Source organism: Drosophila mojavensis, unplaced genomic scaffold (genome assembly GCF_018153725.1).
Source record: "Drosophila mojavensis isolate 15081-1352.22 unplaced genomic scaffold, ASM1815372v1 contig_36, whole genome shotgun sequence".
Taxonomy (NCBI): Eukaryota; Metazoa; Arthropoda; class Insecta; order Diptera; family Drosophilidae; genus Drosophila; species Drosophila mojavensis.
Window position 1 is genome coordinate 2,617,357 of NW_025318858.1, and position 27,287 is coordinate 2,644,643.

Here is a 27,287-nt window from a genome sequence, read left to right on the forward strand (position 1 = left end):
ATGTCTGTCTCGCTCTGTCTTTGTGCACAGCCTCCCACAGTCAATCAGCAGCGCTGTCTGTGGCGCATCTCTGCCGCAAGCTACATTCGGCTACTGTTGCTGCTGCTGCTGCTATTGTTGTTGTTGCTGCTGTTGCTATAGTTGCTGCTGCTGCAGTTGTCAGTTGTAGCTGCATTCGCGGCAACGTGGCAATTAACTCTTTGATGGATTTACTGCTGCCCGCTGCGCTGCTGACTATTAAAAATGGCCACGAAATGCGTTTTTGAATGCGTTGGCCAAACTGCAACAGCAGCAGCAGCAACAACAACAACAACAACAGCAGCAGCAGCAGCAGCAACAACTGCTTTTCGCGACTCCACAATTATAAAATAACCATCATTTATAATGGTCCACGGCGTCGTCTGCCGCAAAATTCCCAATGTGAGCGGAAATGCAGCAGCAGCAACAACAACAACAACAACTGGCAACTTGCAACCTGCAGCGTGCAACTGCGTGCGGATTTGAAACATTCTGCAGACATTTAGCGACCGCTGAACCAGCGGCTACATATGCAAGGCGCCTCCACCTCCACCTCCTCCTCAGTCTCCGCCGCAGTCCCAGGCTCAGCCTAGTCAGCGCTAGTCAAAGCCAAAGCCAAATGTTGTTTTTCCGAATCAGAGAAGCGTTTCAAATTACAGACACCAAATAAGCCGACGCCGACGCCGAGCCCCTTCCCCTGGCCCTCTTTTGTTTAGCAGCAAGTGCAACATTTTGGTTTGCCGACAATAAAATGCGTGGCAAAATGCAATTGAGAAATTAATTTCATCCATTCCGACATTCGCATTTGCGCTATAATTAAAACTAATTTCTGTGTGTGTTAGCTGGCAGCAACAGCAGAAGCAGTAGAAGTTGTAGCAGGAGTAGCAGCACCACCAGCACCAGCACCAGCAGCACCAGCAGCAGCAGCAGAAGCAGCTGAAGCAGCGGCAAAAACACCCGCAGCAACGCCTTAACCAGACACTTGGCTTTGTGCTGCTACGTTGCACACACACACAGTAGCACACACATACAAACATCTATATATGTATGTATGTGTTTGTTTATATACATATATAAAATTAAATAATTGTAAAAGTTACAAAAGAAAATATATTGTTTTTTAGCCTAAAAAAAAAATATTTTAAATAAAAAAACAAAACTAAAGACAAATTGAAAAAAAAAAAAAAATGATTTGTTGTGAAAATATTAAAAAATTATAATATTAAAAAATAAATAAAATAAATATTATTAAAAAAGAAAATAATAAATCTAAAATATATTTTCATTGAAACAATAGTATACGCAAATATAATAATATACACGTATGTAGAATATGAAAATATTATAAAAAAAAAAAAAAAAAAAATGTGAGATACACATTTTATAAATAATAAACAAATATATTTACAAAAATGAATTAAAATAGCTATATATAATATAGGAAAAAAAAATGAATAAAATAAAACAACATGGTAAACGAAAGATAAAAAATTTAATTATAATAAAATATAAAAGTCTGGCACAGTTGGGCTTGAAGTTAGAATAAAAAGCATATTGCATTAAGAAGATTTTAGTGTCTGTTAAATGGAGCTGCAAGGCAAAGCAAAGCAAAGCAAACACAAATACTAATTGAGCACGAATTAAAGAACTGTTTAAAAGAAATGGGCTTACGGGCCTCAAGATAACTGCATAACAGCAATCGAAACAGCAAACCTAATAAAAACCAAATTCAGAAAAAAAAAAACTCATTCATAGTTTTATAAAGAAAAGAATGATTAAAATTGAGCAAGCGTTTAATTAATAATTTACTGAAATTTATTTAAGTACCTAGTTAATCCATAATATAATCGATAGTTGTGTGATTATTATCGACTTTGAAATACTGGACAGCTTGATATTTTATAAATTTTTTTTATTAAGAAATTACCTAAAAGCGGACAGAAATTAACCGCAAACGAAGTCATCTATTTGTACAGTAAATTTTATTGAAGGAGAATCTAAAATTGTTAATGAAATAAATATGGATAGAAATGCTCTATTCGATATACATATAGGCATAATACGATATTGAATGGAAACTGAATTCAATGAAACCAATTCAGGCAAATGCAAACTTTGTTACATTGAATAGGATATATATGTATGTAGTGTATATACATAAATTGGTATATAAATCTACAGATTTGAACAACTGCAACTGCAACTCGAATTGATATGCTTCAGAGGCTGTAGAGTAGCACACTCGAAGCGCAGTAAAGCCCAATTAAAAAGCATTAAAAAACAGAAAAAGTATATGCATATATATATATGTATGCATGTATATATATTTAAATTTCCATGCCTCAAATTGCGTCAAGTGAAACCGTACTTCGGTACAAGTGGGCGGTATGGGCGTGACTGCTGCTCTAATGAGCGCCAGGATAGCAGCTGGCATAGGCTCCCAATGGAGCCGAGAGCGAAGCCCGGCCGAGCAAAGGCAACTGCAGCTGCAAAGGCAGCAAATGAAGTGCCAGAAATGTGAAGCGAAATTGCATAAACCACTTACACACACACACACACACACACACACACACACACAGACACACTGCAGAAGGCAGAAAAATCAACTCGAGGGCGTGGCCGAAGGGCCTAGAAGGGTTGCGAGTTGTGGGTGCTCGGAGTGCTCGGGGCGGTCGGCAATTGCAGAGGGACTCAAGTACTATAGAAAATAAGTAAAACATGGAAATTTCCCAGTTCTTGCTTTCTTTTTTCCCTTTTTTTTTCTGTATTTTTGCAATGCGGCTCGAGTTCATTAACATCAGCTAAAAAATGAAATGAAAAAATCAGGTGCCAGTGGCTGCAAAACTGTGGCAGCAATTGCAGCACGGGCATGAGGCCTGGTCAGGGGTTGCTGCCATATCTACCCCAAGCAGTGGTAAATCTAAATGACTTTATTACTCTTTTTCATTTTTTTTGCATATTTGTTTTATTACTTTTTTTTAATTTATTTTTTTGCTGCATCTTTTGCTGCTGCTTCTTCTTCAGCTTGGCGCTCTAGCTCTTCAGCTCAAACTTTCAGCTCAAAAATCCCGAGAGACTGAAATGCTGCTATACAAATGGAGCGGGGGATCAAGGGAGACAGAGCCAGAGGGAAATGCATTATTATTATTACTATTAGGCGCCTGTATACCCTATAAAAGTGTACATAATTAGACATATGTAAAGCTTTGGCATGGGTCAGTGATAAATATTGGGCATATATCATATGATATCGCATCATATATCAGCAATAATTGAGGTTTATATATAACTAGATCTGTAGAGGGTTTTACTTAGGCTTTAAAAATCGTATAACAGAAAGAAACATTCTGCAAAATCTATGCCCTTGAAAACAATAACTAATACCCTGTAATTTATGAACAAACTTACATATGTAAGGTTTTATAAACTGAGATAGAAGTAAGTTTAATTTGCTGCAATGATGAACCAATTACAGGGTATCAAATGAGAGGCATTCCATTCCATGGGAACATACTCTTACATACACCTCCATAATTAAATAACAAACTTACCACAAAACGCACACGACTCGCTCACATTATTGAGCAATTTACAGGGTATACGAAATGAAAAGAATTGCAGCACAGTTGGTTTCACTCGGATATTCTTTAGTTTGGTTTATTTTCCTAGTCACAATGCACGCGCTGTCAAGTGCTGGGTGGTAAACGTAGGTATAGGCGGGTGGGCAGGTGGTCGGGGGCGTGGCAGAGCATAGGATTTGCCTTTAAACAAAACAAAAAAATAATAAAAGATTTAATTAGACGGCGGCAAAAAATCATGAGGGAAATAACAGCAAAAGTTGCGGCTACAGGATTTTCGATGCAGCATGCGGCATGCGGCATGTGGCATGTTGTGGCATGTGGCACACAACGATAAGGAGCAGCGGGAAAAGCCGAAGGATATTGTGAAGTGTGCATTGTGCATGTCGTTTCAAGGGTAAGCCGGAACCGAAAGAGAATGACAGAGACAGAGAGAGGGATAGAGGGGGGAGAGTTGAAGCTGAGGCAATATATGGGAGCTAAGAGTTTCTTTTTGTTTTGCTTTGTTTTTCTTTTTTCTGCTATTGTTCGCCTCGTCGAGGCTCGAGAGGCGCCCAGGCGGTGGGGCCAGCCAAGGCAAACAAGGGACATATTAATTGCATTGCATATTTTTGACCCCCTCTTCGTAGACTCCCCACCCTCACGCCGCACGTCTGCAGCGCAGGCCCCTCTGCATTGTGCTGCCCTATTATTAATGAATTAAACTTGACTTTCGGTTCGTTGCTCGCCGCAGCAGCAACAGCAACAATCGACAACAACAAAAACAACAATGAATTGTGTAGCCTAGACGAAGTTAATAATACCCTAGAGATTGATTATAATGTCTGTGTTTATGTAAATATATTTTAATATATATCTTAGCTGCGCTTATGCATATGTCTCCTAGATCTGAGCGATTATTCCTATAAGAGTTATATAGGATGAGGAGGAGATAAACAGGGAGACAGAAGGTTTGAGAGGGATAATAGTTGTATATTGAGGGAAGTCGAACCAGAGAATAAAGTACAAACAAAGAGTGTGGATGAAAATGTTTGGGTGTGTAGGGAGTGATAGACAGAGACTAAGAGAGGGAGAAAGAGAAAGAATAAAAGAGTAAAAAGTGGGGGAAAGAGAGAGGGAGAAAATAATAGAGAGAGAGAGAGTAATATTGTAAAAATTTAGAGACAGAGTGTGAGCGTGAAAATTGAGAGAGAAAGAAAGAGAGAGAAGGAAAGATTTTAAATATTAAGTGATCGAGACGGAGAGAGAGATAGTGAGAGAGAGAAAGAGAGGGATTGTGAAAATTAAAAGAAAGCACGAGTGAGAAGCAGACAGCAGGGAGACGGCTTAAAAGCTGCTGATACAAAGAGTGAAAAGACTAAAAAATAATAGAGAAAGTGCGAGAGAGGCAGAAAAGCATTAACTTTAATGTAATAGAAAAGGAGATAAGGACAGAGAAAGAGAGAGAGAGAGAGAGAGCGAGAGACAGAAAGAGAGTCAAGTTCTTATCGGAAACAATTAATGAAGAAGATCTATATTATATATATATATATATATATATATATATATATATATATATATATATATATATATATATATATATATATATATATATATATATATCATCTGTTAATACAGAGATTGAATAAAATCATATATATATAAATATACTGAATATCTTATTTTAGTATATATATTCTATCAGAATTTATCTAATTCTACTACAAATGCATTCTTATGTAACTAAATCTAAACTAAAACTAATCTCATGGACTTCTCTGACTTTATCGAGTGTTGGTTTACATCAACTTCGCCTGCTAAATTGCAGTCCTGTTAAGCACCATGCGAAACTTGAGCTTAAAGTTTTGCAACTGTTTAACATTTAGGTTTACATCAGATATTTTAATTTCATTTGGGCAGAGCATCAAGTCCGCCCACAGAATCAGGGCGAAGTAGGCGCATGCCCCCGGCTATGCACTGGCTGTGGAAAGGGCGCCGGCTGGGGGGTGGCATTAAGGGCGTTGACAGGGAGGGAGGGTGGAAGAGGGGGAGTTGTTGCTGTTGCTGGCACATGCAGAAATTTTGCTTTAATGTTTTTTTTTTTTTGGTTTTTTTTTTTTGGCAGTGCCTGCTGCTGAAGAGGGAAAGAATGGGAGTAAGAGAGAAAGAGAGAAAGGCAGGGAGTTGCTGCTGCTCTTCTTATTTGATTTGGGTTTACTGCGCTGTGTTTGCCTCCCGCTTCTGCTGCTGCTGCTATTGTACTATGTGTGTATGTGCGACATCGTTTGCAGCAGGTTCAATGTCCGCTGCCCGTTGCCCGTTGCAGATGCCACACAATGGGGCAACAGCATTAACTTGGCTCAGTCACGCCCCAAAGCGGCCAACCCGCAGCTTCTCAGTTAATGTAATGATCTAAGCTGCAGATTCTTGGCGAACTAGAGATTCCCTCTCTCTCTCTCTCTCTCTATCGGTATTTGCCTCCTCCTCACTTAATTAAGCCAAACTCAGAATTAGGATGCCTGTTGGCCCACATGATTTTGGCCAACGAGGCGATTGTGGCACCACTGGCAATGCCCCAGCCTCAACCGAGACGAGCTGGCTCATAAAATAAACTTTGCCTCTGCCGTTGCCCATCTTTGGCGCTTTTGGCGTCTCGCAAATAAATCCCACAATCTAAAGAAGGACACACGGCTCGAACATTTTCATAAATTTGCCAGCTACAAAACCGTTCGCTATTCGCCATTCGCTATTCGCTTTATCGCATTTTTGTGCAAAGTTTTTCAATTCTAACTGTGTATCCCACTGCCGCTCAATGGGATTCGAATCGATGAGGATCGGCTCAGCTGGCCCAAACGGTGCGTTAACTCCAAGAATGCACAGCTAAACAGCGCATAGCAAAAAGTACAAGACTATCAAGAGAGGGAATGATCGAAGCTATGGGGGGAGGTGAAGTGCTAGTAGATACCCTATGAATACCTGCTGGATACTCTGTAAATATGGGGTGACCTAAAGCCAACTACCCTGGAAAGTAACATTTCCTGTAAATATGCCTAGCTCAAATACAAGATGTATCTCTACATAAGAAGAATATGGGCTGTAAAGATGCATATCTATGTATATGTACGTATATTCATACAGTTCCTATACATATACCCTGTAAACAAGCCTAGTAAGCTGCGACGCTTTGCACCTAGTAAGAAATGTATACCCTGTAAAAACATTGAAAAGATTTCTTCTTCTTACATGTGCTATATATAATCTAATAAAAGTCAAAAGTCGATCCCCCTCTCTATATTTTTCTCTCTGTATCTATCTCTCTTCCAGCTTACAAACACATTTACCTAAAACTAATACACCCCTCATTAATCATTTTTCACAAGGTATTCGGCATTAGAAGCAACTTTAAGAGGAACTTTGCCGACTTTTTGGCCTTCAGTGCGTGTCAAACTGACAGTTTGATAAACATTGCCAGAAAACCTGAGCAGCAGTGCTCTCTCACTCTGTGCCTCCCATTCCCTCTCTCTCTCTCTCGCTCTCTGCCTCTATCTTTCTCTCTGCTTCTGCTGCTCTTGCTGGCTGTCAGTCAAGTGTTTCTCACATATTCTGACAACTTTGACTTAGTCGAAAGTCAAGAATCTATAGCATATATATGCATATGGACTGCAGTTCAACTGACGTTTCGACCTCTCTAACATTTGTTGTTTATTTATTTATTTATTTTTTTTTTCATATCATTTTTGCTGCTGGAGGCTGTAGGCGTGGCATGCAGAAACTGTTTTCCTGCTTAGTTCTTATTTCTGATTTTTGCCTTTTGCCTCTTGCCTCTTGCTTTTGCTGTGTTTCAACTTTTTAATTTAAATGACATGAGCTTGGCCGCAGCAATGGTCAACGCCCATGATACATTTGATGGGCAGGAGGCGTGGCATTTGGCTGCTGCCTGCCAGCAGCCAGCCAGCCAACCTACTTGATCTCTATGGCCTCGGTAGAGCAAAGGAAATCTCACAACAACTATATCGAAGCTATCAAATGTCTGGGCAGAGCGGCAATTTACCGTTCAACTCTCAGTGTTCCTCTCTCTGTCTCCCTCTCTCCTTCTCTCCCAGTAGCTGTCGCTCCCTCAGTGTCTCTCACTGTTGCACAAATCATAAATTTTGCTGGCCCAATTGCCCGGGCCAATTATGCAGCAAACAAATGGCCCATAATGAAGGCAGCCCAAGCTGGCCAACTGACAAAGTCAACATTTATCTTGCCCATATACGAACGGGACAGTGACAGCAGCAACAGCAACAGCAACAACTCCAGAAAAAATGGGGTAAACGAAGAAGAGGGAGAAAAACTATTAATGACCTGAAAAGTGTAGAGCATTCAGAGCTGTCTTCCATATAAAATCAGAATACTCTAGCACACGGATGCATAAATTGGGGAAAAATTAAAAACAGTCTCTGAAATCATTTTAATTGTGTTTTAAATGCAAAAAAAAAAAAAGAGATTTACAGATAATTAAGATATGAATATAATACTTCAGCAATTCATTAAGACAGATTTTCACCCCATTTCCACTTATCAAAGGAAATGAACATGAAGTGAGAAATGCAGCTCCAGTCATGAGCGAGTCGATTACCAGCGATAGATATAGATATAGATACAGTAATATATATAAGTACATTGATATGGTTCTAATTAGCTCAACAATGAAATGCAATCAGTGTCTATTCATAAGAATGAGTGCTAATTCTTAATGGCAGTCCACGAATGCAATTCATAGCAGCGGCTCACTTTGATGGCATTAGGCCAAGCAAATCGAATGACAGACTGTAATAAAGCCATAATGTTAGGGTATATTAAGTACAATGTAGCTGGAGTAACAAATAAATCTAACTTAGCTAGAAGGAATAGAGCCAGGATTGAAGTGGCCGAAGCTGTGCTGCTGGTTGGGGGAAACAAATGTGGCCAGCCTTAATTGCCATGTTGCGGCAACATGTTGCCGATCGATAAAAGCAGCAGCAACAATCGAAGCAGCAACATCAAAGCCATGGCCAATGATAATGACAATGCAGTTGCGATTGCGATACAGTTCGCCATCCATGATTAATGACAATAAATTTGATAGAGAGGCAGAGACAGACAGAGAGAGAGAGAGAGAGAGAGAAATTGCAGTTGCTTGATTAGAGCAACAAAAGAGGGGGAGGGGATATAACTTTGCAGTAGCTGCAGCTATATACGAATAGTCGTAAATTTGAAAAATATTGCGCGGCAGCTGTCATAAAAATGCAATGCGTCCAATGCAATTTGTTGCTGCTTTTTGTTATACGCTTAGCAACAGATTAACATAGCACAAAGACAGAGAGGGAGAGATCAGAGAATGGGATTATGTAGTAGGGTAACCCTTGCTTTAAGCAGCGACTGCAACTGCAACAGCAGCGGCGACTGCGACTGCGCTGCGACTGCGCATTGTCTGACTGACGGTCATCATTCAAAACGTCGCACGCTAATTGGACAGTGAAATTGTAGACGACGAGCGGCAGAGCAGCGGCAGCGCGGCATTTGCGGAGCGGCAGACTGCACGAGTGTGTGTGCACTGAGAGAAAAGAAGGTAGCCATTGGAGGAATTTTCAATTCGAGTGCATTCAAATTGAAGAGATTATTTGTATTTTTTAAGAACTTTTCAAGCATTTTCGAGTGTGCAAAATATTAATTTAATATTAGTTAATTAATTTTTGTTATACAAATTTTATTCCTTACAAAGTTTTTATGTAAGTACATATGTATGTCAAACTAATTTTTTCTAAGTATCACAAATATAACTTGCAAAATTTTCAAAGCAAAAGAGAATTAGCATATTTTCCTAGGATCTCCTTTTATACAATAAAAACAATAATTTAGGAAAATATACCCATATCTATTCATACAGAACATGTGTATTCCTCATAGAACAACATCTTCTTTTCTCACAGTGCACATTAGCTTGCGGGCCTACATCCAATGATTTAGTGCACAATGCATTAGCCTTTTATTTATTTTACGCGCGGTTTCAGTTTCATTTAGTCGCTACAGCTACTAAGATCCCCTCTCTCGTTCTCCCCTGCCCTCTTCCACCCTGCGCCCTCTCGCTCGCACGCTCATTAAATCCAAAGAAATATGCAGCCAGCGAGGCAGAGCAACTACTGCAATGGAATTTGTTTTCGACTTCATTAAAGTTGATTTAAATATGTTCTTTTTTTATATATATTTTTTATTCCTATTCCCCCTCACTGCCCTCTCTCCGCTCCCCACTTCTCTTTCGTTTGGCTGCCTACTTTTTACATTTTTAGTTTAATTGTGTTTTGTTTTTTTTTTTTTTTATAGTTGTATTACTTTTCTATTTTACCGTGCTCCCTAATTAAATCCACCATTAATGCAGATATATGTATATATATGCATTTACGTTTGTATATGTCATTATGATCTTTGAAATAGTTAGACACTCGAGATAGGAGCTACCAAGACATCAGGAACTAAATCTCAAAGCACCACCAGGTGCTATAATGAATTGGGTAACAACAAAAATGTGAGTCATATGAGGAAAATATATGAAAGATATACATAGATAAGAACTGAGAACTCATCAACATGTTCAGTACAAAGCTGAGAAAATGAGCTGATAATTAGGTTATTCTAAGATATTTCACTAGCTCTAGCTCTGCCAGAAAGGTATAAGACAATATATAATAATACTACAATAATAAATAATAATACTACAATAAATTTGCCAATGATTTCTTAAAAAATTACTTACAATAATTTCGAGGGTATTAGAATAGTCATGCCTCTCAATTGTTTTGCATGCGCAGCTTATTGTAGTTGCACCTTCTTCTTCGGCGCTTGCTTTGCTCTTAGTTGAGCCTCCTCTCTCTTCATTCCCTCGCTCTCACTCGTTTACACACGCTGACCGCACTGACAAGATCAGCAACAACAACAACGCAAACAACAAAAACACGAATTAAAATTGTAAATGTCGCGACTTTGGGGGATGGCAATGTCGACTCTCGACTCGCGACTCTCGGACGTCGATTCGATTCGATCCGATTCGATGCGAATCGCGCTTGGCAAACAAGTTTAAAGCCCGCGCCAGACGCAGACAGCGACAGCAGCTGAGGCAATGGGGAGGGGGATAGCGAGAAGGTGCGCTGACAATGGGGGAGGAAGGGAGCTGGCGTAACGGACGCCAAGAAATGCAGATGTAGCTGACAGCGCAGCCGCGACGCCAACGTCGACGCCGCCTGTGCTGAATCTTTTGCAAACTTTGAACTGAACAAATTTAATGGATATTCTTTTGAGTATTCCAATAGAAGCTTATTATTTATTTATATTCATATAAATGAATTATTAATTATAACAAATATTGATTTGATATTTAATATTGTTATTCATTGTGGAGTTGTGTGAGTTTTGTTTGCCTGTCGCCGTTCCATTTCCAATGTTATCCCCAGCCTCATCCACTGTCAAGCAAAAACTAGCAAAGCTCGCTCTGCATAATTGTCAAACTAAATCAATGGCTTACACATGTACACACACATGCACAAACTTCCTCTCTCTCACACACACAGACACATTCGAACGTGTGCTCGCTTCTATGCTCTCTTCATCATGATCTTATCGTCAAGCAAAGTCATGTCGCCTGCCAAGGCTCTGCTTGTCGTGTCGGTTCCTCTCTCCTCTGCTCGTGCTCTTCTTCTTCATTTTCATCTTCGTGTTCTTCTTTTTTGGTGAATCTTCGACTGCCGCCACTTGGGCGCAATTATTTTATTTTACACTTGCAATTGGGGACAACATAACTTTGCTCATAAACTCCGCTAAGGTGTGTCTCATCTACTCTGTACAAAGAGCAGCGCATAGAGTGGCTTAGCTCGCCTCTCTAGTTAGGTGGATGTCAAAATGAATCTACACTAAAATGATCCGAATTTACTCGCATTCTGAAGACATTTCCCTTCACTTTATATTGATAAATTTTGATAATTATTATATATTGATAATTATATATTGAATTATAATTCAAAATCCTTAACCGTCTAAAAAGAGAAAAATTTAATTTAAATTTTGAAAATGAAAAGAAACAAATTTTTCAGATTTTAATGTTGTAGAACGAAAGGAATTATTTACTCCAACTATGCAGCAATTTTTAAAGATTAATAAAGAATTACAAAATTTAATTTTCATATTTCCTTAATCTCTATTATTTACAATATTAGTTACTCTCGTTCTCTCTGTATTCCCCTTTAAAAACTTCATTCTAGCTAAAATAGTTTTTTTGTGTAGAGTACTTAAAGTCTCGCTCTGCTTTGCTTTTTCAATTTTTTCTCCGAGTGTTGAGTTATTGCAAAAGACCTTGGACTTAAGCAGCAGAGCAGCAGCTGCAGCAGCTGCCGCATTGCACTGACTGTACCGATCGGCACCCGCACCCAGCTCTACACGCCAGCTTCGGCTACCTAACATACTTCGGCTGCTCCTTTTGCTGCCTCTCTTTCTCTTCGGTTCACTTTGACTGTCTCTTGGTGCAATTTGTCATTGCGACGTCAGCGAGACGACGAGAAGCGTGCGCCAAAAGCTAACTGCGGCCAGCTAACCAGTAGCACCCGCTACAATTCCTACTCTCTCCTCTCTTCACTCTGCTTCCAGCTCTACTGCTGCTGCTGTCTTCTTCATCTATCGCTGGCTGCCATCTGCGTACAGTTAAAAACAAAAGACGGACAGCCGGCTTTGACTCTCCCGCTCGCACTCCCACTCTGCTTGTGATTCAGCTGTGAGTAGCCATCGTATGTGCATGCATGGGTGTGTGTGTGTGTGTGTGTGAGTGAGTTTGTGAACTGCTGGCGAACTGCTGTTTGGCTGTACTCTGTTTGTTACTGGCGCTCCTTCGACGACTTCTTTATGGCTCTTGATTTTTATGATTTTGCTGTTTAATGGTTCATTTGTGTCTTGCAGCGCCCCTCACTCTCTCTCTCTGTCTCTCCCTCGCTGCTCTCTTACTCTTATTTTTTGTGTTCTGGCTTTCAGTTTGCTTATCGCTGCGTCTATATCTTTAGTTTTTGCTTTCCTCCTCCCCAGCCCCACTCGCCCGCTGTTTACATGACTCAGTCTTAGCTTGCCTTCCGCTCTTTTCGCTCTCTATCTCTTTCACTCCTGTTGTTTGTGTTTGGCTTCCAGTTTGCTTATCGCCGCTTCTATATCTTTAACTTCTCCCTCCCTTCTTTCTTTCTCTCTCTAACTCTCTCCCTCTCTCTCTCTCTGCTGCCTTTGCTCCTGGCTTAATCTCTGTTTAACATTTTTGAGCAGAACGCAGTCGCCGTCGCGTCGCCACTTTTTGGCCAACTTGTGTTTAGCCATCGTTTTGGCCAAGTTACGGCTGCAGCGCTTCAGTTAACTGCGTTGTTTGTTTGCTTGTTGTTTGCATAGTTAGTGAGGGGTTTGCACTCTTCTCTACCTCTATTAGTGTCTTCCTCCTGCCACACCCCTTCTTCTGCTCCTCTTGCTCTATTTTTTTTTTTTTTTTTTGTCATTTAAGCTTTTGTGTTCGCCAATTTATGTTGCATACTTTGTAGACATGCGATTTGTTTGTATGATCATAGCTTAACGAAGAGATCAATTATATATATATATATATATATATATATATATATATATATATAATTGATCTCTCTATATATATATATATAGATATGTAGGTATTTTACTGCGACATGAATTTGAATCGTTAACTAAAATCAGCTTTGCCTATAATTATAGTAGTCTTGTCCTGCTTCGAAGTATTCTCAAAAAGTATTTCATATTCGATTTTAAATAAATCGATTAATTGAAAATGAATTTAGTTAATAAAAGCGATTGTTGATAAAACCATTTCTATATACTAATCGATTTCAATTAATCGATTATTTCGCACATGGGCTTATTAACTATTTTTGAGCAGGTTACCATTATAATCGATAATTTATCCATCATTGGTATACCAATATACTATATATACTGCTATACAAAGCAAATAAATCGACTAAAATTGACTTTCAGCATTAACCTATAGATGCGAAATTACATAATCAATAGACAATTATCGAAGCCAAGTCTTCAGTAATTGTCTCGACACCTTTAGGCACTTGAATGCAACTTTCCACACCTAACCTCCATGGTCAGATCGATTATCTGCATTGATGCTGGCATTTGCACAGCTATCGAATGGGTTTAATCGTAATCGTAATCGTTTTCACGTTTTGGCATTGTCAATAGCTCTGCTAATGACTCCACAGCTAATGACAGCTCATCATTATCGGCTAAGCCAGCGATTAGTTGGCTTGTAAACTTCCAATGGCCAAGTGCTTGGTTAGCCAACTGCCGAATGGCCAACATCTTGGCCGTTTGCTCAACTGCCGCAATGACACCTCTGGCAAAAGCAGCCGAAGTGGAAGAAGAAGAAGACTTTGCAGCGAGCAACTGACAACTGGCAACTGCAACTGGCAACTGGCAACTGGCGCCGCCTCCATTCAAAATCACTTTATGGCTGAGTCGACGGGGCCATAATTGGCCGCGGTGCCAATCATTTTAACAGCTAGGCAAACACGCGAACCCAAAGCAAATCGAAAGATAGAAGAGCCCAGAACCCGAATCGAGAACCAGTCAACCATCCGCCTAGCCAGCCATCCGGCCATCCTCCAAGTGCCGCATGTCTGCGGGAATGTCGCTGAATGATAATGCAAAATATGCCACTCAAAGAAGCCAAACAACTCCTTTTGACACATCTACACTGAGCGAAAAGCGAGACAGAGCGAAGCGTTGCAGGAGAAATGTTATGGATGGAAATATTGAAAGACGGACGGAAGCATTGAAGAGCGGAAGGATAGACAGACTGAAAGACGGACGGAAGGATAGAGAAGTAGAATGACAGGCAGATAAACGGAAACACGGGCGGAAGGGAGGGCACAGAAGACAAAGGCAGATAAACTGAAGAACGGATGAACGATGGAACAGATAGATGGACAGATTCTCCTGTCTGAGAATTTACCGATAGACTCATGCACATGTCACGTTTCCTCCTGTTTGGTACATACACGCATGCAAATCTTATAATCCCGAATTTTTAACATTTTTTATTAGGGTTAGGTTAGGAAAATGACAAATCTTAATCTTATTATTATATTAGAATTATTTTTTATTTTTTGAAAAAGCTTACTAAAAGTAGGTTTGGAAGCTATCAAGAAAGCTTCGGCTTAATTAAACAGATAGAGAATGGCCACAACAATGCGAACTCTTTCGTAATTTTGTGCAGTGTACTTTGTTTGGGCATTCGCTCTGGCTGGCTGTCTCAATGACAATTGGCGCCATAGCCGCGGGGCGTTTAGCAGTTGGGGCCGTTCGAAGATCGTCGCCGCGCTGGGATCCGCTCGCTGCTGGCGGTGATCCTGTCTGGGCCAGTTGTTTGTTTATAATTAGCCGCGTCGAAAACGATGCTGGCGACGGCGCGCTGGCAATTCAAATTAATGGCCAACGGCTACTGGTTTCGCCAGCATCTATTTTTATGGCCGATCAATTTTCTAATAACAGTCAGCTAACTCACTCACTCACTCACCCTCTCTCTCTCTCTCTCTGTCTTTTTCTTCTGCTGCAGGTGGAAATGCTGATGGAGGACTCGCTGCTGTTGCCGATGGGTTTGGTGGCGCCAGCGCCGCCGCCGCCACTGCCGCCATCGCAGCCGGCGGGAGCGCATCAAACGCTGCCCGCCAGCCTGAAGCATCATCCGCACACCCTGCCGCACCATGGAGCGCGCGTCGAGCTGTTGGACATTCCGAGCAAGAAGCTAAAGGCAGCCGCCTTGGATAACTACTATCCGCTGGACCTACAGCACTACCAGATGATGTATGCCCATTGCATGCAGCAGAGGGAGCGGGAGCGGGAACGGGAGCGCGAGAGGGAGCGTGAGAGGGAGCGGGAACGGGAGCGAGTGGTGTCACAGCATCCGCTCTCGAGCAGCGCCTTCCAGCCGTGGCACGCCGTAAAGCCCACGGCTAGCGCCTATCTGCATGCGTACACAGCGCTCTCCTCGCTGCCCTACGCCTGCCAGGAGCCGCCGGAGCTGCAGAATCCGGAGCGTGTGGTGAGGAGCACAGATCGCGAGCGCTTCGAGCGCACCTATCAGCCCAATGTGGCGCTCGCTCCGCGCAAGAGCATCCTGAGCAAGGAGCGCGAACGCCAGCGCGAGCTGGAGCAACGCGAACTGCAGCTGCACATCAAGCAGGAGCGGGCAGCAACGCCGCCGGCCGCGATCAGCGAGCGCGAGCCGCCAAACGGTAGCCAGAGCAGTCACAGCAATCACAGCCACAGCAGCAGCAACAGCAACCACAGCAACCACAGCAACAGCAGCAACAGCAGTTCGCCCATGCCGAAGGCGGCGCCTGTTGTTGTTGCGCGTCAGGTGCCGGCCGAGGAGTTCTCGGCGGGCAGCAATGAGATTACCTCCTCCACATCGCCGGTGCCGGCCGTGGCAGCAGCAGCGCCAGTTGCTGCCAACCAAGCAGCAGCAGCAGCAGCAGTTGCCGTCGCTGCAACGCCGCTGAGCAACCACATCATAGCCACCGTCAATCAGCATGCCAAGCTGTTGCCCAGCAGCAGCAATCACAATGAGCCGAGTCGCATTAGGATCAACAAGAATCTAATGAGCCAACCGCCAGTAGCAGCAGCAGCAGCAGGAGCAGCAGGAGCAACAGTGGCACCAGCAGCACCAGCAACAACAATTGTGGCAGCACCTGCGGCGGCGGCAGGAGCAACCGTTGCTGCTGTGCAGCCCATCTACTACAAGGCTGGCTACTCGCCCACGCAGTCTTCCAGCGCAGGCCTCAATCTCAGCACGCACTCCTCCAATGTGGTTAGCTCGCCACATGCCAAGCAGCAGCAGCAGCAACAGCAACTCCTGCAGCTGCAACAGCAGCAACAACAACAACAGCAGCAGCAGCAGAAGCAACAGCAACAGTTGCCGCTGAATGGCAAATCACATTTGGGCAGCGAGTTTGAGCTGTCAACGGATACGGATGATGACAGCCTCCACGGTGAGCCGGACAGCAGTGCGATGCACTTGCCGCCGTGGGAGCTGGCGGTGGATGCGTTGCGGGACACCAGATCGAAGGATCGGGAGCGTGTGCTGCATCTGTTGCAGCGACTGTTGCACGAGAATCAAAAGTATCGCGAGTCGAATGTGCAGCTGAGCGAGCTGCTGCACAAGCGGGAGGAGGAGATTGGAGAGCTGCGCGAGCAGCTGCAGCGTTGTCGCCGCCAATTGGAGGCGATGGATAAGCTGCGTGTGGTGCCATTGAAGCAGCAGCAAACGTTGCTCGAGGAGGAGGAGGAGGACGACGAGGAGATGGACGAACTGGACGACGAGGAGGAGGAGCAGGAGCTGCTGTTGGGCGCCAATGAAGCCGATAGCAAAGAGACGCTCAATCAGGATCAGGCCAACAACAACAATAAAGTAATTAGCTCGCTCAACTGTTGCACAACCGTTGCGCAGCAAAAGCAGACGCAGCGAACAGAGGAGGAAGAGGCGCCAGCAGGCAAGCGACTCAAGCTGCAGTCGAATGGACATGCCCAGAGTCCAAGCGCAAGTCGCAGCAGTGGGGAAGAGGACGAGGAGGAGGAGGAGGATGAGGAGCTGGAGGAGCATGAGCACGAAATGGCGCTGGCTGAGCGCACGGCGCAGGCACCGCACAGCAGCGCCCTGGCTGCGCCGCCCACCGCGACCACGCCTCAATCGCCCGATTCGGCGGCAACGGCTGGTCAGCTGTTCGATGGTAGCAACAGTAGCGTAGAGACGGCCATGAAGAAGGCGCAGATATGCAGCGAGGAGGAGGAGGAGGAGGACGACGACGACGACGACGACGACCAGCAGCAGGAGGCAGAGCAGTTGACGCGAACAGAGCAGCGACAGCAGCAGCAGAAGCAGTCAGAGGATTCGGATGATGATGAGATGCCGCTGCAGCAGCGACAGCAGCAGCAGCAACTGCAAACACAGCAACTGCAGCAGCAGCAGCAACAGCAGCGACGTCAGCGTCGCGAGGCCGCTGCGCTGCCAGCGGCAGCAGAGGCGACGCCAGCGCCAGCAGCGCGACCCATTTTAATGGCCACCAAAGCGAGCAAAAAGCAAACGCCGCCAATTACAGCAACAACAACAACAACGAACTGCGAATTACAAATCAAAAAGGAAATTGTCTAAGCCGCAGAACCTCAGCCCCGCGCCCCCTCCAAAGCCCTGCCCTACCCGCCAGCAGCAAACGCATTGCAATTAACACTTAGAACTTAGCTCATATAGTCGTCTCTTTCACACACACACACACACACTAAGCACAGTTTAAGAGTTTACAAAAAGCAAATGAAAACAGAGAGAAGAAAACAAATACAGAATTATGCTCAACGCTGCTTAACGCACATACAAAATTGCTAGAAAAGGACAAAAACTAAAAGAAAACAAAAACGAAAATGAAAACGAAACGTTTTCCAACACTTTCTCTAAAACCATTTTTTATTTGTAGCTTGTTTTGATCTCACGTATAACACAACAAATTTGTTAGGCTTCCAAAAACAAAATAAAAAGCTCGCTGTTCTTTATGAAAAACAAATTCATAAAATAAAACAAAAAATTTAAATTTAAATACTAACAACTATTTCTATAATTTCTCTAAAAAAAATTTCTTCAACTCTGCTGCAGAAATTATGAACATTGAAACCAAAGCTTTAAATGAATAATAAAATTAATAAAATATAAAACAAGAATGAAAAGGAGAAAAAAAAAACAAATTATTAATTTATGCGTGTGTGTCTAATTACAAATTTTAATTTTTAAAATTAGTTTTTAACAACTTTGAAGACATTACACAAAATGAAGATGAAAAAAAAGATAAACTCAAAGCGAGGCTTGCAAAACATTTTTTAGCAAATTATTCAACACTGGATATCTTTTTTTAACACTAACTACAGGCATCCACAGTAAAAAATACCTTCTAATCTTTATTAGATTTTTTTGATTAAGCTTTTTATTTTTTATTTTAGTTTAATTGAATTAATTAATTTTAAGTTACAAGTTTTAAAACGAATAAGAGACAACGTTAACGTAAGAGCAAACGCGCGTTGCGAGAGCGAGACAAAAATACACACACAAAATGAACCCACCACAGAATAAAAAATAAATAATATATATTAAATACTTAAAATACAAAATAGAAAACAAATTAACAAATGTTAAAAAACAGAAAAAACGAATCGCTTAACGGTACGTTTCGTTATGTAACGTTACGTAAAAATAATGTAATGAAACATGAAGTTTTGCAATGCAACATAGCATTACAAAATACAATAACGTAACTTGACGTTACGTTAACGTAACGTAATGTTACGCGATGCTGTGAATGGTTATGTTGAGTGCAATGCGACGTATCGATATGCAATGACAATTATTATAACATCACGTAGTGCTACGTGGCATAGTTACGTAAAGCAGTGTTACGTAACGATATGTAATTTGACGTAAACTACTTCAACGTAGCGTAATGCGATGTAAAGTAATGGAATATAACGTAACTAATGCACGGTAACGTCACATAACGTAACGTACTTTAAGTTAAGATAAATGAATTGCTAAACCAATCTTAACGTAACGTAATATTTAACATATTTTACTGAACAAGTTGCCGCGTTTAGTTATATATATATATATTTATATATATATACAAATGTATATTATATATATAACTTACATACACACACAATTATATACATATATATGTGTGTGTACATATATATGAACATAAATATTTATTATACAAATTTAAATTAATTGTAAAACTTTTCTGTTTCTTTTTGTAAGCAGCGCTTTGTAGGCATTTAGTTAATTAGTTTATAAATAAATAAACAAAAAATATATAAACAAAAAATTAAATAAATAAAAACAGAAAAAAAACAAGCAACAGAAGAAACGCTAAAAAAATAGTTCTTAAGCAATTTCTATTGTGAATGGCAAATACTCGTAATTGTTATTGTAAATATCATTTCTAGCGATAGTTATCGCTATCTGATGATCTATCGGTATGTGACAGACCATTTCTTTATTTCGTTGCCAACACTGTTTGGAGAAGAAAAAGAAGAAGCAGTTGATACAAAAAGAAGAAGACGAAAAACGTAGCCAAGCCAAGAGCCAAGATTTCAAAAATCTATAAACTTTTGTTAAACATATATGTATATATATACATATAATAATATGACTATATATATGCATATATATATATATCTTAAATTTTAATTACGCCTGTGTATTTTGTACTTTCTAAAAGAACACTCACAAAAAAGCGCCCTGAGTTTGTGTTTTTAAGTAAATTTCGATAAACAAATAAAAACTTTAAACCAAAATTTCTAAAATTGTGTAAAATTGTAAATTTAATATACAAAAAAGAGGAAAAAAAAACAAAAAAATTAAAATTAAAAGTAAAATTAATATTAAAACTTAAATTTAAATATATATAAACATACATTTAAAGTTTAATAACTTAAACAAAATAAAACAAAAAGAACAATTGTTATGCAAATTTAAAAGTTATTTAAATTATATGCAAAAAAAAAACAAAATAAATAAATAAAGAAACGAAAAAAATTAATTACAGATTGCTATGCAAAAGTAAATAAAAACAACAAAAAACAAAAAATCCATTTATTGTACATTCATTATTTTTTATTTTTCATTTAGAAAAAGAAGAAGAAAAAGGAACACGCAAACAAACAACAAACTTCCCACAGAACCAGCAATCAAATTTACACAGGTCAGCGTAAATTTGAGGAAAATTATTAAACAAATATTGGATGGAAATTTCTAATTTGTTTCAAATTTTTTTACTTCAATTATGAAAGACTAAAACAAAAAAAAAACATTAACTTTTAGTAAAAAAAAACAACCTAAGTTCAATTTTTGTTTACCAAATTATGTTGGCCTGTGTAAACAAAAAAGAATATATATATATATATATAAATTCAAAAAAAACTTAAACAAAAAATAATGGTTAATCAAAAACGGTTTTCAGCAGATTTTTTTTACATATAAAAGGCCAAATTTTACAAATTACAAACTAACCAAATTATAAAAAAAAAAAATAATAAAAAACACTTTTTTGTATAATTTTTATTTTGCTAATAATCCAAAGAAGTTTTTTTTTTATAAAAATAACAAAAGTAAAAAAAAAAAACACTCAAATTAAAAAAAAAAAAAGAAAACTTAAAAAACAATCATTTTATTAAAAAACAAATTTTTACACAAAAAAATAATAACAGCTGCTTAAAAAACTAAACAAAAATATTGTTTAAATAAAAAAGTTTAAGATAAAAAAAATAGCAACAGTTAAAGGCATTAGTTATAAATAAAAACGCAAAAATATATACAGAAATCCGCGTCTTGTCAATATTTACATATAAACATTATTATTATTAATATAATTTAAATATTTATTGTGACATTCAGAATGCAAATAAAATGTACAAATTGTGGAGCAAAATAAAACAAAACTGCAGCCGCAACGCGATTTAAAAAAACAAAATAAAAACAAAAAACCAAAATAAGAAAAAAAAGTTAAAGTTTAATCAAATTAAACAGTTAAAGGACAACAAGAAACAGCAACAACAAAATTTGACTTCAACGTTTCATATTTAAGTAGTACAGCAACAAATAAAATAAAAACCAACAAAAAATTATATAAGATTAAATAAAACCTAAAAAAAAATTTATTACATATGTAAAGTCAAGACAAAACACAAAACACAAAAAAAAAAAAAAACAAATGGTAAATATTATGCATAAATAAATATTTGAAAACATAAAATATTGAAAGAGTTCTCATTTTTATTTTGATATGCATTACAAAAGAAAGTGTTGCGTGCATTCAGGCAGCTACTTTAAAATGTTTTCTATTTTAATGAAGCATACTCTTAGGCTGCATACGATAATTTAGCAAGAACACAGACCTACTTGACAATGAAATTATCTGGCTACTTGCCGTCAGAGGGCGACTGAAATATAAGGCAAGTCGTAGGTTCACGTACTAGTTAGTGTGTTCACAAACCTCAGCGCACTTCTTTAATATCTGGGAATTTCTATGAGCTTACATATAAAATAACAAGATGGCGCTACGAGAATTGCCTTTTTAAAAACGGCGTGATTAACGTATTTTGCATATATGAATAATTTAATCCACAAATGTCTTCAGTGTTGTATATATAGAATATAGATAACTTTTCAATTTTGAATATTCCTCTTTTTATATATAAGGATGCATTCATATCAATAGCTATCAATAATTAAAATTTCCCTTAGGATTCGCTTACCTGTTGCACCGATTATAAACTTCTTCACTGTCTCTCCTTACTCTCTTACTCTTCGACTGACCTAAGAGAAAGCAAGAAAACAACGCTCCAGAATCCGCTAAGAAGAAGAGGGCCAAGGGCCCGACTTAACGGTGTGCCGTGATCGAATCGTCTCGGCCAGCCTCTTCTTCAGTCTGAACGAGCTAACGGAACGAAACGCGGCGCGTGCGCATGAATGAAAATTTATTGTTAGCTGCAATCAAGTGAAATGAATTTAAATTAAATAACAGGAAATTAACTAGAAATGTTGCGAAATATAAATTAAAGCTATTCAGTCAAGTAAAGGCCAGTACAAAAACAATTTGAAGTACCGTCTAATTGTTTTTCTCGACTCAATTTTAGTTCGTGGCGTGGGATATTTTACTTTGTTTTTTGTTGTTTCGTTTTGCCTTTAAGCATTTTCAGGTGAAACCGGTTTCGCTCTCTTCTGAGCGCAGGCGCGTAGGCAAAGCGGAACGTGGAAGTGAAAACATAAACAAAACAGAGCAAAATATTTGCACAGCAAAAACAAGAACAATAACACAGAAACAGTAACCCAATTGAAGCCGAGAGGAGACACATTGTAAGAGATGAGCGCACGTTCGCCACACAACGATCCAGCATTGGCTGGACTGCCACAGTTAATTGAGGATTTGCAGCGCCTGAGCGAGGATCAGGACAGCGCGGATGTGGTCTTCATTTGCGGCCGAGATGATGAGAAGATTTACGCACACAGAAGCATCCTCATGGCACGGTTCGTAAATTGCAGCGTGAAGCTGGAGATAGCACGTGACAAAAATATCATGTGTGGAGCTAAAATATTTATAATATTTAAAATGAACAATATAGATTAATATATTGTTTGATATATTTGTCTTACTATAAATTTTTGAATGGTATATTTAGTTTATATGTATATCCATTCTTAAGTTATTCGCATTATCAAAACAGTCACGCGCTCATCTCTAATGCCCAGAAGACCAGAAGACCAATTGGTCTGACTGTCCTTTTATGGTGGATGCTACACTGCGTGTTGGTATTTTGTGGCCACCGCACGTGCCACTCATTGTAGTGATTAAATAATTAAAAGTTTATGTTTCTTACTAGCTGCAAGAGCTTTAAGACAGCAAAGCGTGGTGAGGTCTGTCGCATTCCCATACCAGGCTGCACAGTTTCGCCCGCTGCTCCGGGCACTGGGACGCCGACTGCAATACGTTTGCCGCATATTAATGCCGAATTGTTCCGACAGTTTATATTGTATGTTTACACTGCAAAGGTAGGCTAGATGCATAGTGCACCTGTTTATATCATGCTTACCTAATTATTTTATTTCTTATAGCTAATGCTGCAGGATTATCGTGTCTTTGAAATGTTAACACTGGCCCAGGATATGGGCGTATTTGAATTGCGTGCTGCTTGCGAGGATCACGTTATTTCCACATTATCTGTAGATAATGCGTGCACTTTTTTAACTGCCGTTATGGATATTCACGAGAAAGCAGGTGCGTCACTCCTATATTTCACATTTATAATTTTGCTTTACCGCGCTTATTCGATAAGAAAAAACATTTCTGTCACTCAGCTGCGCGCGTTTCGATTAAAACAGCTGTTGCTTGATTTTGGTCGTAAAACTATCGATGGCAAGTTACCAAAAATACCAAAATGTTGCATATCGCAAGTTAGTGCTATCGATATCCCGTAGCACGTTTTATTTACCCAGAAAAATACAAAACATGTATGAAACATTTAGTTTTTTTGGTTTTTATTGTTTATACAACGAGTAGAACTAAGTAGAACTAACTATTAACAACGAATAGCGCCCCAAGTGCAGTCGTACGTCACATCAGCAGCGTATCTAGCTCACATATTTGATTGCTCACGTTGTAGCCTTTGGCCATAGGTTCGAGAAATTAGATTCCATGAATCCATGAAGCGGTCCATACACAAGGATACGCATTTCTAGCAAATAATAAATATTGTTTAATAATAACAATAATAAAGTTACGATATTGCAGTATTGGGTCATCTGCTCACCTGCTCCGATGCGTCGAGCGAGGTTCCAGGCTTGTTAACGCACTTCTTAAAGCATTTTGTGGTCATCTGCGTGAGCAACTCCTGGGCATTGGCAACGGCAATCTGTTGCTTCACCTGGTCCATAATTTCCCCTTTATCAACGGTAGTGTGAGCCATGTTTATGTTTATTTTTGGACAAAAACTTCTCAAAACTTCTCCAACTGAGACCTTCTGACGCAACCGGTTTGTAATCAACTATCGATATACTCGGCTACTATGTTATCGTGTTTTCCAGTGACTAAGGTTGTATTGTCGATAGTATCGCTTCAGCGAAAAGACGCCGGCAACAAAAGCAGGAGAAAAAAATAGCAAACGTTTCTGCGAAAATTTTGTAAAAACGAAAGCCAAATTCAATAAGAAATCACCAAAATGTCATTCAAAGGCAATCCCAAGGTGCAAAAGGTGATGGTGCAGCCCATCAACCTGATCTTTCGTTATCTGCAAAGCCGTTCGCGCGTCCAAGTATGGCTATACGAGAACATTTCGCTGCGTATCGAGGGCCACATCGTGGGCTTCGACGAGTACATGAATCTGGTACTGGATGATGCCGAGGAAGTTTATGTTAAAACGCGTCAACGCAAAAATCTTGGACGCATCATGCTCAAGGGGGACAATATAACGCTTATACAGAATGTTAGCCCATCTAAGGATTAAGCTAAAATTCTTAAACTAATTTCTCTAAAGAAGATTAAGATTAAGTGAATTAACTGTAAATGGAAAAGTTAACCAACAATAAAATAAACGAAATTTTATATGAAATCTGCGAATTTTGAATGGGAAACCAGGTGAATTTGATTTTTAATAAGCTCAAATGATAAATGTCTTTATTTTCATTTACAGGTGCCAAATGCGCGGCTTCGTTTATGGAACGCTGCATCATTTACATAGGAGAGAATGCCAGCGAATGTGTTAAAACTAATTCCTTCCTTACACTCACCAAGGAGGCGCTTATCAAAATCATATCATCCGACTATGTAGGTGCTTCAAGTCATCAACTTTTGCATAGTGTATAAATTGTATTTTCTTCCAGTTCTGCTTGGAGGAGGCGGAAGTATGGAGATGTGTTTTAGCCTGGGCCAAGTATCAGGCCGGCGTCACCCAGCCCACAGCCCATTGGACCGAAGAGGAGCGCGCTCGAGTGTGCCAGCACTTAAGTGGCGTCATGGGGCATGTGCGTCTGCTGCTCATTGACAGTCAGGTGTTTGCCGAAGAAGTTGAGCCCACTGGTGCGGTGCCCATGCAATTATCATTGGAGCGCTATCGTTATGCTGCCCTTCATCCCAATACGCACTGCATCGACAATGACAAGCGCTTGCAGCCACGGCTTGCTGTAAATATGTTTCCAGGTTCCCAAATCTTGCGCAACGATAAGCTAGCACTGCAGGGTGTGCTCAATGGCTGGTTTGGAGTTCCTAAGCAAACTTGGCGCTTGGTGTTTCGCGCCTCCACTCATGGCTTCAGCTCCAGCGCATTTCATCGCTATTGCGATGGCGTTGCAAACTGCATTGTGATTGGACTGGGTGCGCATGGTGAGATTAGTGGTGGCTATACGGACGTGGCCTGGGCTAAGACAACCCGCAAGGGTGGCTACATCCACTCGGAGCGCGCTTTTCTGTTTATGCTCAATCCGCCAAATGGTGAGCAGCCGGTCAAATTTGATATCGTCAAGAAACCATATGCCATCTGCTATCATCCAGAGTAAGTGGGGGCGAGTGTCATGCAGTTGATCAAGATATTCGTTTAATCTCTTTAATAATCCACACAGTTGCGGTCCCACATTTGGCGCTGGTGCCGATCTACTCATATCGAGCAACTGCAATGTGAACAGCGATTCTTACTCCAATCTGCCGCACTCCTACGATGGACCCAGCGCCGCCCATGTGACACTTTTTGGTGACTACAACTTTACGATCAGCGATTATGAGGTGTACACGCTGGCCTCCACCCACGGCCACAATCAGAGTCACAGCCAGAGCCAAAGCCAAAGCCCAAGCTTGGCGAGCAATGGCCAAGCGCCGGGTGTGCCCAGCAAAGCGAAATATGATCGCTACTAAGTTAAGCAATTAGACACAAGACATATTTTGTAGCTGTCCAGCGAGCAGCACTCGCAGTTGGCAATAAAGATTCTGATACAGTTCGTAATCCCATTCAGCGTCTCGGATGTGTATGACAAGGCAGCAGCAAAAAGCTAGCCAGAAATGGAATGCTAATTAATGATTGGAAAATTTTTGACGGACTTCTGGGTTGTCAAGTACCAAAATAATGAACTTGTTTCCAGGTGTAAAGCTGAACAGGCGAGGGTAGTTTAAGAAGTTTTTAGATAAAGATTATGATTTATATATATTGAAGTTTAGGTAGGTCCTACGAGAGTAGTAAATGGAGTTTTCAGAGGGGTTTATAAGTTTATTAGCCTATGCTAGCTTGTACTTTATAAATGGACTTTCCAGTAGGAAACTAATGTCAACCATATTTCTGACTATCGATCTTCCACTATGGCATGCGTGGGTAGCTGTAGTTATTTAGTAAGTCATTTTTTTATAGTAATGCAATAGAAACTGCGAGGGCAGTTCTATAAGATTTTACGAATCCTTATAATATGTAATTATTGCTGGCATACAATACAATACAATTTCTATAGCTCTGTTATATTGGAGTAAGGGGAACTTTAGAAGTTTATGCCAACTTCATTAAACTTGGGGGAAATCTATGAACACAAACATTGCATATTTTCTATCTGCCAACTGAGGAAACAAAACCTTGATTCGAGGCCTTGTCCAAGCTCCACCTTCAGCTTGTATTCAAGTTCACTTTGAATTCCATTTGGGACAGCTGCTGCTGACATTCAATCTCCGACTTCGAATCAAACAAATTGCCCTGGAGGGCTCGTGCCCCCTGCGCCCTTTCAATTTCTAGTTATTCTTCTAGCTCAGCTCGCAGCAGCTGCAAATAACTCAAGTTGATATACTTATATACATATACACAGCGACAACAATGTGGTGTGTGCACTTGAACCCGGTGTTTGGGGTCCACACCTAGCCGTACAATAAACCATATCAGAGCGCAGACAATTGACAAAGGAAAACGAATGCGTAAAAGATAAATTTCAATTCAGTTTAGCTGGAATAATAAGTCACTTATAATGGCAAATGTTTGAGTTATAGTTCGATCTATAGAGTCCGGACTCCGGACTGCCAAGCAAGTAAACAACAACCAGCCACGCCTCCTTCGCCCGCGCGCCCCCTGTGGCCG

The 27,287-nt window shown here is 40.3% G+C and overlaps 4 protein-coding genes and 1 long non-coding RNA gene across 5 annotated transcripts in view; 3 read left to right on the top strand and 2 right to left on the bottom strand.

Moving 5' to 3' along the window:
• Positions 1 to 18,778, top strand: part of LOC6575797 (putative uncharacterized protein DDB_G0271606) — a 112,316-nt gene extending 93,538 nt beyond the window's left edge. Inside the window, exon 2 of the mRNA XM_032729242.2 lies at positions 15,208 to 18,778. Coding sequence (XP_032585133.1) covers positions 15,208 to 17,802 — 2,595 coding nt within the window. The 3' untranslated portion in view covers positions 17,803 to 18,778. The remainder of the gene's footprint in view (positions 1 to 15,207) is intronic.
• Positions 1 to 22,375, bottom strand: part of LOC116803952 — an 86,726-nt gene extending 64,351 nt beyond the window's left edge. The window contains exons 1-2 of the long non-coding RNA XR_006357265.1: positions 21,948 to 22,375; positions 3,570 to 3,779 (exon numbers count right to left, since the gene is read on the bottom strand). This is a non-coding gene — a long non-coding RNA (uncharacterized LOC116803952). The remainder of the gene's footprint in view (positions 1 to 3,569; positions 3,780 to 21,947) is intronic.
• A 12-nt stretch (positions 22,376 to 22,387) lies between these two features.
• On the top strand, positions 22,388 to 26,180 carry LOC6575798. The gene is made up of 6 exons (XM_002001766.4): positions 22,388 to 22,719; positions 23,073 to 23,241; positions 23,305 to 23,467; positions 24,879 to 25,012; positions 25,069 to 25,736; positions 25,804 to 26,180. The coding sequence occupies exons 1-6, from the start codon at positions 22,556 to 22,558 to the stop codon at positions 26,090 to 26,092; spliced, it is 1,587 nt and encodes a 528-aa protein (XP_002001802.3). The 5' UTR covers positions 22,388 to 22,555; the 3' UTR covers positions 26,093 to 26,180.
• Positions 23,711 to 24,242, bottom strand: LOC6575799 (mitochondrial import inner membrane translocase subunit Tim13). Its single transcript, XM_002001767.4, has 2 exons — positions 24,000 to 24,242; positions 23,711 to 23,924 (listed from the first exon to the last, which is right to left on the bottom strand). The coding sequence occupies exons 1-2, from the start codon at positions 24,153 to 24,155 to the stop codon at positions 23,826 to 23,828; spliced, it is 255 nt and encodes an 84-aa protein (XP_002001803.1). The 5' UTR covers positions 24,156 to 24,242; the 3' UTR covers positions 23,711 to 23,825.
• LOC26528683 (probable small nuclear ribonucleoprotein E) lies at positions 24,289 to 24,797 on the top strand. Its single transcript, XM_015164810.3, has one exon. It carries the CDS (start codon positions 24,408 to 24,410, stop codon positions 24,690 to 24,692), a length of 285 nt encoding a protein of 94 aa, XP_015020296.1. The 5' UTR covers positions 24,289 to 24,407; the 3' UTR covers positions 24,693 to 24,797.
• Positions 26,181 to 27,287: the final 1,107 nt, after the last annotated feature.

Bases quoted from the DNA above. Each gene is read 5' to 3' on its own strand.
- LOC6575799 (XM_002001767.4), bottom strand. From the start codon at position 24,155: ATGGCTCACACTACCGTTGATAAAGGGGAAATTATGGACCAGGTGAAG. The intron at 23,925-23,999 runs GTGAGCAGATGA...ATTATTTGCTAG, and splicing joins CGCTCGACGCATCGGAGCAG to AAATGCGTATCCTTGTGTAT.
- LOC6575798 (XM_002001766.4), top strand. From the start codon at position 22,556: ATGAGCGCACGTTCGCCACACAACGATCCAGCATTGGCTGGACTGCCA. The intron at 22,720-23,072 runs GTTCGTAAATTG...GTTTCTTACTAG, and splicing joins AGAAGCATCCTCATGGCACG to CTGCAAGAGCTTTAAGACAG. The intron at 23,242-23,304 runs GTAGGCTAGATG...TATTTCTTATAG, and splicing joins TGTATGTTTACACTGCAAAG to CTAATGCTGCAGGATTATCG.
- LOC26528683 (XM_015164810.3), top strand. From the start codon at position 24,408: ATGTCATTCAAAGGCAATCCCAAGGTGCAAAAGGTGATGGTGCAGCCC.